The sequence below is a fragment of the Choloepus didactylus genome, chromosome 1 (genome assembly GCF_015220235.1).
Source record: "Choloepus didactylus isolate mChoDid1 chromosome 1, mChoDid1.pri, whole genome shotgun sequence".
NCBI lineage: Eukaryota > Metazoa > Chordata > Mammalia > Pilosa > Megalonychidae > Choloepus > Choloepus didactylus.
Window position 1 is genome coordinate 242,589,808 of NC_051307.1, and position 12,696 is coordinate 242,602,503.

At 55.6% G+C, this 12,696-nt stretch overlaps 1 protein-coding gene across 2 annotated transcripts in view; it reads left to right on the top strand.

Moving 5' to 3' along the window:
- CAND2 (cullin associated and neddylation dissociated 2 (putative)) overlaps nt 1-12,690 on the top strand; it is a 30,688-nt gene extending 17,998 nt beyond the window's left edge. Inside the window, exons 4-13 of one of the 2 annotated variants that reach the window (XM_037802354.1) lie at nt 688-811; nt 910-990; nt 2,372-2,637; nt 4,039-4,144; nt 4,304-4,446; nt 5,098-5,390; nt 6,480-6,621; nt 6,983-8,485; nt 11,588-11,683; nt 12,375-12,690. In XM_037802354.1, coding sequence (XP_037658282.1) covers nt 688-811; nt 910-990; nt 2,372-2,637; nt 4,039-4,144; nt 4,304-4,446; nt 5,098-5,390; nt 6,480-6,621; nt 6,983-8,485; nt 11,588-11,683; nt 12,375-12,394 — 2,774 coding nt within the window. In that variant the 3' untranslated portion in view covers nt 12,395-12,690. The remainder of the gene's footprint in view (nt 1-687; nt 812-909; nt 991-2,371; nt 2,638-4,038; nt 4,145-4,303; nt 4,447-5,097; nt 5,391-6,479; nt 6,622-6,982; nt 8,486-11,587; nt 11,684-12,374) is intronic. The other variant, XM_037802359.1, reaches the window with a different exon arrangement.
- The last annotated feature ends 6 nt before the right edge of the window (nt 12,691-12,696 follow it).

Here is a 12,696-nt window from a genome sequence, read left to right on the forward strand (position 1 = left end):
TTGTTCCAGTATACAGATGGGGAAACTGAGGCTCAGAGAGGTGAAGGGATTTACCTAAGTAAGTGGCAGAGATGACATTCAGATCAAGAGCTATTTACTGAAGTTCAGTTAGGAATGCCTGTAGCTGCAAGTAACTGAAAACCCTATCTAATGGTAGCTTAAAGAAGTAAAGGGTTATTTTCCGCACATGATAAGTCTGGAGGGATTAGCTGCTCAATTTTTACAGCAGTTCATTTAGCAGCTCAATTACGACAGGGTTGAGGCCTCTGCCTTGTGTCCCCTTTTTATAAGAAATCACACATTTTCCCAGAAGCCCCCAGAAGACATCTGCTTCTATGTCATTGGCCATAACTGGCTGACATGGCCACTCCTAGCAGCAGAGGAGGCTGGGAAAGCAAGTGTTTAGCTTTTCCCACCTCCCTAGGGGAAGTGGGCAAGGAAGAAGTATGGATTGAGTCAGCCAAGTAGGGCTGCCATCAGTTCTTCAGCTCCTCTTTCTCCCTAAGTTTTGTCTGAATCTGGGTCAGACCTTGGACTGCTCGAACTCTGGCTTCCCTAGATCAGGGGGATTCTCAGGGATGTAGGCTCAGAAAACAGACAGAGCAGAAGCAGGCCAGAGGTGGAGGCTGCCTCTTCCTGCAACCCTGGGTCTTACCGTGCCTGGTGCCTTCCTCGTGCCCTGTGCAGGCTCCGGCCTGGCCTCCAGTGTGTGCCGGAAGATCACGGGCCAACTCACCAGTGCCATCGCCCAGCAGGAAGATGTGGCTGTGCAGCTGGAAGCCCTGGACATCCTCTCTGACATGCTGAGCAGGTATGGAAGGCCACCTCGGGCAGTGAGGATGGAGGGCGGGGAGGGACTCAAATCGATGCACATCGGTCCCTGTGCTTGGGGCTCCTTAACCATCCCAGCAGTCCTGCGATGGAGAACCTGACTGTCACAATCCTACAGGCTCTGAGAGGTGTTGCGGCTTGCCCAAGGCCGTGCTCTCAGTAAGTAGCAGAACCTGGGATTTGAACTTGCATCTTTCTGTAACTGAAGCCTATGTCTGTTCTGCCTCTCTCCCATCCTTTTTCTTCTTGGGCTGATATGTCTGGACTTCTGTTTGAAATGATACTGCTCATTTTTAACCATTCATTCATTCATTCATTCATTCACTCACTCAGCCTCCTAAGACTTGAGCACCTACTCAATGGCCAGAAATCTATCAGGTGCTAGACTAGTGTTGAAAATATGGAATTGTATCTGTCTTCTAGGGAGTAGCTCACAGGCGAAAAGGAGAAAACTATAAAACTGTATAGTAAGGACAACAGTAAAGATAAACGCAGAGCCCTAACCCAGCTGAGGGGCAGGGAGCCTTCCTCGGGAGGGTCCTGCTAGATCTGAACCTGCAAGAATGGGTAGGACTTAGCTGGGTTTGGGTGGGTTTGTAGGTAGATAAATGCAGGATGTATTTACGAGATAGATTCCACAGGGCTTGGAGTAGATGAGAGACACAGAGGCTCAAAGGGTCTGGCTTTAGTAAATGGGATGGACAGAGGCGCCGGTGGCTGTGATGGAGCACCTTGCAGGATGATGGAAAACCTTGCAGGAGCAGGTGTGTGAAGGGCAAGGCAATAGATTTGGTTTGGGGCATCTTGAATTTGAGGAGCCTGGAAACTCCACTCCACTGTAAACTCCATGAGAGCCCAAGGCCTGAGTGTGTCTTGCTCACCCTAGCTTAGGGCACAGGCGTGTCACTCAGGTACTTGGGAAATCATTGTTGAATGAATGTAAATGAAACCCAGGAGAGAAGTCTTCACTGGACATGGAGATATGGGAGGGTGAAATCAATGAGATGGTGTGGAGTGAGATGAGAAAAGGTGTCAGGACATGTATGGGACAGAAAATGCACTGGCCTGGTTTGGAAGGTGGGGTAGATGCTTGCTGCAATGGGCAGAGGGCTACATCCTGTCTGTGTAGAAATCATCCGGCCTCTTGACTTGAACCCAGAGCTCAATTTACCCCAAGGGTGCCAGATTGCCTGGCAGGGGTTTAGCACAGGAGTGACCAGGTTGGAGGTTGATTTGGATGGGCTGGGGAGGGGGGACACTGGCAAAGCTCAGACTCCTAGGAAAATCAGTAACAGCTCCACAGGAGACCCCTTCTCCCATCCCACCGTCACCATCATCCACCTGGGTTCAAGTCCTGACCTTGCATTTCGTGGCTGGGTGGCCTTGGGAAAGTCACTCATGTAATGATGATTATTTTTCCAAGGATCACTTGATTGTCTCAATTCTGGGTGGGAGGCTAGGAGAGGTTGGGAGGATGACAAGGGGGAGCTGAGGGGCCCAGGTCGGCGGCCCGACGCGGACCCTGTCCGGCTCTCCCCAGACTGGGAGCCCCGCTGGGCGCCTTCCACGCCAGCCTCCTGCACTGCCTCTTGCCGCAGCTGAGCAGCCCGCGCCTGGCCGTGCGCAAGCGGGCCGTAGGGGCGCTCGGGCACCTGGCGGCCGCCTGCAGCACCGATCTCTTCGTGGAGCTCGCCGACCACCTGCTGGACCGGCTGCCCGGCCCGCGCGCGCCTGCCAGCCCCGCCGCCATCCGCACCCTGATCCAGTGCCTGGGCAGCGTCGGCCGCCAGGCCGGTCATCGGCTCGGTGAGGGGGCGGGGCCCAGGGCAAGGGGCGGGGCCGAGGCTGGTGCTGACAGGAGGGGCGGGGCCTGGGTGGGCGGCCACCTCCTAGTAAGGGTGGGACTGAGGCTTCAAAGCACGGGGGCAGGGCTTGAGCTCTGTGCAAACTGTCCTGAGCGCCTGCTGGGTGCAGGACTGGGGAAGAAGATGGGATCTGTCACTTCTGGTTTCTACCTTCCTGTCTACCCACCCGTAGGCTCGTGGGAAATTATAGTTATAAATCATGCCATCAAGCTGTTACATAAAATACATTCTATTCTCTTGCTTCCACACATATGTTGAATAACCAACCGGTAAATCAAGTTTGAGTCTTTTCCAGCAACTTTATTGGGGTAGCATTTAAACACAATAAACTGCACTATTTAAAGTGTGCAGCTGGATGTATTTTGAACTTTGTGTTGGGTCATGGAACTACCATCATAATCAAGATGTAGAATGTTTCCATCACCCCCAAAAGTTCTCTTGTTCCCCTTTGCGTTTGACCCCTCCCCCTGTCTTGCCCCAGGCAACCACTGATCTGCTTTCTGTCACTGTAGGTTTCACGTCATTTTCTAAAGTTTTATATAAATGGAGTCACACCATCAGGTTTGAACTTATTCTCAGCCTCCTTGGAGTTCTGGGCTGGAACCCGGCAGCGTGGGTATTGTTGGGTTCACCGGCTCCCACTGCCCCCAGCTCGCTCTCAACGGCGAGGGGCCTTGCAAGCACACAGTAGACACCCCAGCCTGAACCATGATGCTCTTTCCACATCCCCCTTAGACAGCAGCCACCCCTTAGCCACCCTCAGGAACATGGACCCAGGAAAGAGTCCTGCACAGAACCCGGACAAGGGCTCAGGGCCAGTTAGGCAGGAAACTGGGGCCCCAGGAACCAGAGTGGCATCTGGAGGGGGCTGTTGGGGGCTTCAGGTCAGCGTGTCCCCTGGCCTGCTACTTCTTGCACTGTGGGGAGGGGCACGGCTGGAGGAGTGTCAGGGTGGGGCCCTCTACAGCACAGGGACCAGGCAAGGGGCCCCTCTTCCTGCCCCCACCCAGGGTCTTACAAACATATGCAGGAAATAAAACAAAGATGTAAGTAATAGTTTCAACGATGGCCGCTACTTAAGTAGCTACCATGTGCCAGAACCCAGATTAAGGTCTTCACCTGCACCATGTCATTAATCTTCACAAAATCTCTGCCCAAGAGGCGTTATCATCCCCTCGTCTGAAGATGAGTAGGGGGAGTTTCAGAGGAGGGTTGTGACATCCTCATGGTCTCATAGCCCATCAATGATATACAGAGTTGAGATTTACAGCAGTCAGGGCTGCAGGTGCAGGGACAGGTTCTGGCCTGGCCACCTGGTCTCACATCCCTCCTGGCCCTGCAGGCAACCACCTGGACCGCCTCGTGCCCATAGTGGAGGAATTCTGCAATGTGGATGATGATGAGCTCCGGGAGTCCTGCCTCCAGGCCTTCGAGGCCTTCCTGAGGAAGTGGGTGCAGTGGGGTGCTGGAAAATGGGGAACTAGGGGTTCATTGGGAAGTTGATGGGGATGGGATCAAAGTAGTAAGACCCCAGGATTTCCCCCCTGGACCCTACCCCCAGCCTGTCCTGCCTGGGTCCAGCAAAGCCACCCCATCCTGCCCCACAGGTGCCCGAAGGAAATGAGCCTTCACGTGCCCAACATAACCAGCCTCTGCCTCCAGTACATGAAGCATGACCCTAACTATAACTACGACAGTGACGGGGAGGAGGAGCAGATGGAGACAGAGGATAGCGAGCTCAGTGAGCAAGGTGGGTGGCCAACCCAACCGTCACTGGAGCTGGGGGTGGGGGGCAGTGGTGGTCTCAGCCTTCCCATGACCTTCCCAGCTCTCCTTGACCTCCCAGCCAGACAGGAGCCTCATTCAGTGCCCCCATCCTGACTCTACCTCTTCCTTGGGCCCCAGCCTCTCCCTCAGAAATCCAGAGCCCCCAAGGTGCCCACCCCCTTTGACAGGACAGATGATGGTAACACAGTAAGGATAGTCATCACAGCCATCATTTATTGGGCACCCACTGGTGTTGAAAGCGCTCTCTTATTTCATGTTCCTCATGATGACACTGTCTTTGTTTCCTAGGGCTGCCGAAACAAATATCCACAACTGGGTGGGTTAAAACAACAGAAAGTTAGTCTTTCCCAGTTCTGGAGGCTAGAAGTCCAAAATCGAGGAGTTGGTAGGGCCGTGCTCTCTCTGAAGTTTCTAGGGGAGGCTGTGTCCCATGCATTTCTCAGCTTCTGGTGTTGCCGACCGTCCTTGACATTCCTTGGCTTGTAGGTGCTTTTGTCGTCATGTGGCATTGTCCCTGGGTGTGTCTGTGTTTCCGTGTCCAACGTTTCCTTTTAAGGACACCAGTCATATTGGAGTGCGCAAAGGGTCCATCCGGGTCTTTTCGCTGCCCCAGAGAGCGAGGAGTACAGCGACGATGATGATGACATGAGCTGGAAGGTGCGCCGGGCCGCGGCCAAGTGCATGGCGGCCCTGATCGGCTCGCGGCCCGACCTGCTGCTGGATTTCCACCGCACCTTGGCGCCCGCACTCATCCGCCGCTTCCAGGAACGCGAGGAGAACGTCAAGGCTGATGTCTTCGGGGCTTACATCGTGCTGCTGCGGCAAACGCAGCCCCTGAAGGGGTGGCTGGCAGCAGTGGAGGAGCCCACCCAGGCTGGCAGCAGCCTCCACATGCTGCGCGGACAGGTGGGACGCAGCCTCACACCCCACCCCCCACGCCCTGTGCCCACCTGCTCGCCTTCCCTTCCATCCATCCACCACTCCTCCACCTGGCCATCCTGCCACCCATCCATCCACCCATCTCTCCATCCACCAAAGTAGATGCATCTAGCACCTACCATGTGCCCGGCCCCACATATTAGGGGTCCCAGCAGGTGAACAAGACACATCAAGCCCCTGCCCTCCCAGACTACCCAGTCTAAGTGCAGAAAGACACAAACAAGTAGGGCTTTTCCAGGCCTTGGGAAGGAGTTTCAGTTTTAATCTAAGACAAGCAGAAGCCACTGGAAGGGGATTTCAGGATCTGATTTACACTCTGGCTGCTGTGGGGGAAAAGAAGTGCAGCCGGGCAAAAGTAGAAGCTGGGAGGCTGAGAAGAGACCATTGTGTGGGTGCCGGGGAGCTCAGGCAGCACCAGGGGAGATGGAGAAGAGCGGTCGGATTCAAGAAGTATTATCTGGGCAGGACTGGCAGGTCTTGCTGATGGGTGGGTTCTGGAGAGTGAGAAGAGAGAAGGTGTTATGGGACCTCCTGGTTTATGGCTAAAGCATTAGTCATAGGTGGCAGAGACTGGAAAAAAGGAGGGATTCTGGAGTACTGTTCTCTTCTGGATCTTGATGTTTGAGGTCCTCACGTTAAAAAACCAGGTGAACAGATGACACCCAAGTTTGATGTGTTAGGGCATCAATTGGGAATCAGCATCACAGGGATCCAAACTTCTAGGAATGGATAAGATTGCCTGGGGAGAGAAAGTCACAAGAAAAGAGGAAGGGGCTCCAGGAGTGGAACCAGCCCAGCCTCGGCTTCTACCTGCACATGGTGCACTGGTTGAGAGCTGGAAGTCCTGAGGGGCTGTTTGTCCATCTGTAAAGTGGACACAGAAATAGTACCTGCCTTATAGGGTCCAGGTGTGGTGATAAGGGCCTGGCACAGGGTGCCTGATGCATGCTCTCCACTCCCACAGTCCTCGAGGGGCTGTGCCTGGGCAAGCCCCCCACAGTGGGCAGGGCGGAAAGGTTTCCTGGGCGGTCACCTACTTCTCCTACCTGCCCACAGGTGCCTCTTGTGGTCAAGGCCCTGCAGCGGCAGCTGAAAGACCGGAGCGTCAGGGCCCGCCAGGGCTGCTTCAGCCTTCTTGCCGAGCTGGCGGGTGTCCTCCCCGGCAGCCTAGCAGAGCACATGCCGGTGCTCGTATCAGGTAGGCTAGACCGGAACTGGGTGCCTCCTGTCCGGGGTCCCTTCCAGAACCTGAACCTCAGCTCTGAGTTGAACTCCTGACTCCCTCAAGGGAACTGGGATCCAGTTCCAGACTGAGCCCCTGTTCAATAGCCTAAGGTGGCTCCCCACTGCAAGGGGGCAGGGGTCCAGGCCTGCCTGCCTGGGATCCCCTGAGTCCCTGGCCTCGTTTCCCTCAGTCCTGGCCCCTAACTAAGTAAGTCCTGACCTCTCAGGAGCTGCTATAGAAGTACGTGGGTGCCCCATTCCCATGTACAGGAAAAGTTGTGTTGGATCAGGCTCTCTGGCCACCCTCTGGAACCTTCTACCCCCCGCCCCGGCAGGCATCGTCTTCTCGCTGGCAGACCGCTCCAACTCCTCCACCATCCGGATGGACGCCCTGGCCTTCCTGCAGGGGCTGCTGGGCACAGAGCCGGCCGAGGCCTTCCATCTGCACCTGCCCACCCTCCTGCCCCCTGTGATGGCCTGTGTGGCTGACCCTTTCTACAAGATCGCAGCTGAGGCCCTGCTAGTGCTGCAGGAGCTGGTGCGGGCCCTGTGGCCGCTGGGCCAGCCCCGGGCACTGGACCCAGAGCCCTACGTGGGTGAGATGTCTGCGGCCACTCTGGCACGACTGCGGGCCACCGACCTGGACCAGGAGGTGAAGGAGCGGGCCATCTCCTGCACGGGGCACCTTGTGGGCCACCTGGGGGACCGGTTGGGTGATGACCTGCAGCCCACGCTATTGCTTCTGCTAGACCGCCTGCGGAACGAGATCACCCGGCTGCCCACTGTCAAGGCGCTGACACTGGTGGCCGCGTCCCCGCTGCAGCTCAACCTGCAGCCCATCCTGGCTGAGGCGCTGCCTGTCCTGGCCTCGTTCCTGCGCAAGAACCAGCGGGCGCTGCGGCTGGCCACGCTGGCGGCCCTGGACGCCCTGGCCCAGAGCCAGGGACTCAGCCTCCCGCCACCCGCTATCCGGGCCGTGCTGGCCGAGCTGCCTGCCCTGCTCAGCGAGAGCGACATGCACGTGGCCCAGCTGGCAGTGGACTTCCTGGCCACTGTGACCCAGGCCCAGCCGGCTTCCCTGGCCGAGGTCAGCGGCCCCGTGCTCGCCGAGCTGCTGCGGCTCCTGCGCTCACCCCTGCTGCCCGCAGGAGTGCTGGCAGCCGCCGAGGGCTTCCTGCAAGCGCTGGTGGGCACCCACCCCCCATGCGTGGACTACACTGAGCTCATCAGCCTGCTCACAGCACCTGTCTACGAGCAGGACACGGATGGCGGGCCAGGCCTGCACAAGCAGGTGTTTCACTCGCTGGCCCGCTGCATGGCAGCCCTGGCGGCCACCTGTCCCCAGGAGGCAGCGGGCACAGCCGGCCGCTTGGTGTGCGATGCCAGGTCGCCCCACTCGAGCACCGGGGTCAAGGTCTTGGCGTTCCTGGCCCTGGCCGAGGTGGGCCAGGTGGCGGGGCCGGGGCCCCAGCGGGAGCTGAAGGCCGTGCTCCTGGAAGCCTTGGGGTCGCCCAGCGAGGACGTGAGGGCGGCCGCCTCCTACGCGCTGGGCCGCGTGGGCGCTGGGAACCTGCCCGACTTTCTGCCCTTCCTGCTGGGGCAGATTGAGAAGGAGCCGCGGCGGCAGTACCTGCTGCTGCACTCGCTCAGGGAGGCCCTGGGGGCCGCCCAGCCGGACAGCCTCAAGCCCTACGTGGAGGACATCTGGGCCCTGCTCTTCCAGCGCTGCGAGGCTGCCGAGGAGGGCACCCGGGGGGTGGTGGCCGAGTGCCTCGGGAAGCTGGTCCTTGTGAACCCCCCCTTCTTCCTGCCCCGCTTCCGGAAGCAACTCGCTGCAGGTAGAGTCCTGGGCCTGGGGCAGAAAAGGCCAAGGGCAGAGAGGTGGGCAGCTGGCTTTTGAGTGTCCCGAGGGAAACTGAGTCATGGGTGTCTATAAGAGAAAGGCACAGCGTTTCTATCCTGGAGACTTAAAGCCGTCCTCCTCCTGTGGGTCCTTGTAAAAGAGGGCACTACGGGATGGAAGGAGGCAGAGTCCTTCATGGGTCCCTGCCACAAATACTCTTAAACAATTCCTGGTGTCATTTTCAGAGTCCTTTGTGTGGACAACAGCATAACGCTCCAAGTGTAAGTTACAAAAAGAAGTTCGGGCCTCTCAAGAGGGGCCCGAAACGGTAGCCTGCAGAAGGGCGGGTGTAGCTCTCTGGGGCTAGCTGGAGCCAGGAGCAAATGGAAATCTGGACTGAGATTGGATGATAAGCACTTGGGGTTAGGAGAGACCAGGGCAAGATCCAAGAGGACAGGTGCATTGTGTTGTCACCTGAGGACACATTAGGGTGTTGTGCAGCTCGGGGAGGTTGAAGGCGGGCAAGAGGGGATACCTGGCCCTTGGGCAGGTGAGAAAGAAAGGCCTCCCCTGGGCCCCAGCTGGGGCTCAAGCTGGTCATGTGGTCACCTACGAGGCATAAATGCAGATAAAGGTACAGTGTGTGATAGTTAACTCATATACAGTAAATGCTGTTGTCAGATGTGTTATAGGATGACAGTTACGCCCTTTTCCCTTTTGGCAAAACTGCTCTCGGGCCCTCACTGGTGTGAGTATACTAAGGATATTGTTGAGGACCTTGTCTGTTACATGGCATGGTGCCTCATCTGAGGAACCTGGGGAGATGCGAGTCTCAAGAAACAACCTTGCTTTTTCCCAGGCTCTAATGTGTTCCCATCTCATGTCCGGCATTGAACCAGCTAACTAGACACCCTTTCCCTTTACCACTGGCTGCTGGGAAGTCTTGAGCCAAATCGGTGGCACATTTCTAGCAAGTTCACAGGCCTTCCTCAGTGGCTTTCTCTGCACATCCCACACTCTCATCTCCATCTCACCTGTGCTGCCCTTATTTTTCCTTGGCCCTATTTTTCCTATTTTAAATTCACTTGATCCTATTCTCTTGTGCATGTCTTCATCAGCCACTCTGAATCTACTTAGGAGCCAGTCAGGGTGGAAAGAGACACAGGAAAAAAGTGAAAAGTCTGAATTCAATAACTTTCACACATTCATTCCTTAGCTCCAAGTTAGAAACATTCTCCTTGAAGCTTGCACAAGTCTGTGTGATGGAAGTAGCTTTAATTCATTCGCTATTGTGGCCTGGGTGTGGGGTGGGAGAGAGGGAGTGAACAACTTAGGAGATTCAGAGGCATGTGGCCATCTGCTGATTTATTGCCTTCAGCATTCAAGGAAAATTATTTCCCCTCCTTTCTTCTGCTTCTCTACTCAGAAGGCAAACAGAAAAGCAAAAACCAGAGAGTTCTCCTTGACCAAGTGTGTTGGTTTGCCAGGGCTGAGATAACAAAGTACCACAAACCAAGTAGCTGAAAGTAGCAGAAATTTATTGCCGCACATTTCTGGAAGCTAGAAGACTGAAGTCAAGGTGCCATTGGGGCCGTGCTCCCTCTCCATCCTCCAGGGAGCACCCTTCTTTGCCTCTTCTAGCTTCTGGTGGTTTGTTGGCAACCCTGGGTGTTCCTTGGCTTGTAGCTGCAGCACGCAGTCTCTGCCTGCATGGTCACCTGGCCTTCTCCCCTGTGTCTGTCTCAGTTTTCAAATTTCCCCCATATAACAACACAGTCATATTAGATTAAAGATCATCCCCATCCTGTTTGGCTTCACTTTAGCTAATCACATCTTCAAAGACTCTTTTTCCAAGGCAGATCACGTTCCTGGGACTGGAAGTTAGGACTCAAACATACTGATTTGGAGGACCCGGTTCAACTCATGACACCAGGCTTTGGGGATGATCTGAGTTCTTATAGACTCCGCTTGGCCTTCCGCCTGCCTAAGGCAGAACTGCTTCTTGCTTGGGGATCACGTGCCTCTGCTAGAGGGACCAGCCAGGGCTTTAGAATCAGCTGTTGACTTCTGGATCTGCTGTGTGGCCTTTGGTGCGAACTTAACCATTCTGGGTCTCTGTATACTCATCTGTGAAATGGGGATTAACAGTATCCCTCCTCGGGCCATCTCAAGGATTAATTGAGATAATGTGTCAGGAAAATATAACACTGTCCCAAGGGCTGAGCGAGGGACTTTGGATTGACCAGTGTCTCAGTTTCTTGGGTCTCCCATTTGCATCCTGCAGTGTGGTTCTCTGAGAACTGGCAGGCTTACTCTCCTGTGCGGCAAGAATTTAGGGCACATTCAAGGGCTTCTGAGTTCGGGGATCCCCCCCCCAAGCCCACCCTTAGGTTCAATGATTGACTGGAAGGACTCATAGAACTGAGCAAACTGTTACACTCACTGTTACAGTTTATTATAGCAAAAAGAGAGAGTAAAATCAGCAGCTGAAAAAGTGAGAGGGCAGGTTCCTGGAGAGAACAGTTGTGCATGTGTCCAGATATCTCTCCCACTGGAGTCGTATGCCCAGCGCCTATTTCTCCCAGAAATTCTGTGTGACAACATGCACAGAATATTGCCAATCATCTGAGCCTTGGTGTCCAGGGTTGTTCTTGGGGGTTGGCTGATCATGGAGGCAGAGCTGACCTTCAGCCTCTGAGCCCTCCAGAGATCAAGCTGGTCCAGAGTGGCATGGAGCCCCATCATAAGTCACATTGTTGGCTTAGACATACAAGGTAGCCTGAGGCCTCAGGTAAGCAGTGATACTCTTATCAGGCAGGACACTCCAAGGATTTAGAGGTAAGCAAAGGCCAATTGTTTCTTTGGAACCTGCAGGTTGGACCACCAGAGTCTGCTGAGTTAATCCGTTATTACCCAGCTGCCCAGGGAAATGGCAGTAGCAGCTTTCCCAGAGGTGGGGAGGAGGTGTCTGGACTGGGGAAGGGTGGGGGCAGTTCTGTGTCCCACAGAGGCAGGGGAGAGCCTGGGCATCTTCCAATTGATGAGCATCCCAGCTCGCTCCCTGCTCCTCACCAGATCACTCTCGCTCATCCCATAGGCCGGCCACACACCCGGAGCACTGTTATCACAGCAGTCAAGTTCCTCATCTCGGACCAGCCCCATCCCATCGACGCCCTCCTGAAGAGCCACGTCGGTGAGCACCATCTTCCCCCACCAGCTCCATCCAGCCCCACCACCACCTCCTCCCCAGAGCATGTGCTTGGGCTGATTTTTCATACACATTAACCAGAAGGAGTTGGAAACCCAAGAGGCTACCTCACCCCCGTGATGGGCAGCGAGGCCTGGCTCTTAAATCAGGAGGCCTGGGTTCCAATCCCTCACACTGTTGCTGAATAGCCTGGAGAGTCCAGCATACTACCTCTGAGCCTCAGTTTCCTACTGGCATCTTCTAGGTTTGGTGTGGGGTCCCCATGGGTCCCTGGGGGTGGGGGTGGTCTGGAAAATGGCCAGCCTCACACCTGCATTAATTTCAGCAGTCCCCAAATTGGGGAGCTTCACGGAGATGCTGCTAAAGGTTTGGGGAGAGAAACTCCCTGGATTATCCTGTCTGAGGGGCCTTCTGGCCTGAAGCGCCCAGGTAGCTTTTTTGGGAGGAGGCTGGGCCCTCCCTCTGAGACTTTGCAGGCCCAGGCTTCACGTACAGTAGGCAGATGTCTCGCCCCTCTGGAGCTCTGAGCTCTCGGGCCTTTGGGCAGAAAGGGCAGCCTAGTGGAGTGGACAGAAGTTTTGGAGTCAGGCAGCCTCAGCTTCGAGTCCTGGCCCTGCCATGCCCTACCTGGGTGAGCATGGACAGCTCGTCTTCTCTCCATGCCTCACTTTCTTAGCTATAAAAGGCGGGTGCTGACTCCCACCTGCGGGAGGCTGTTCTTTGAGACCCAGGACTCAGCAGACCTGATCACCCTCTGAACCAGAAAACGTGCCCAGAATCTCCGGCAGCAGCTTCACACTGCAGGTCATGTTGTCCCCAACCCAGATTTCCTCCAGCTTGACTGAGCTGCCCATCGCTGGTACCCTCAGGGGCCTCCACCTGGGTTTTTGGGTTTGCTTTTGTGAGTTTGAGCCAGAGTTGAGCTCCCACCGTTTCTCAGGTTCCATGCTTGACCCTTTAATATACCTCATCACCATTAGTCCTCACAGACGGTGGGG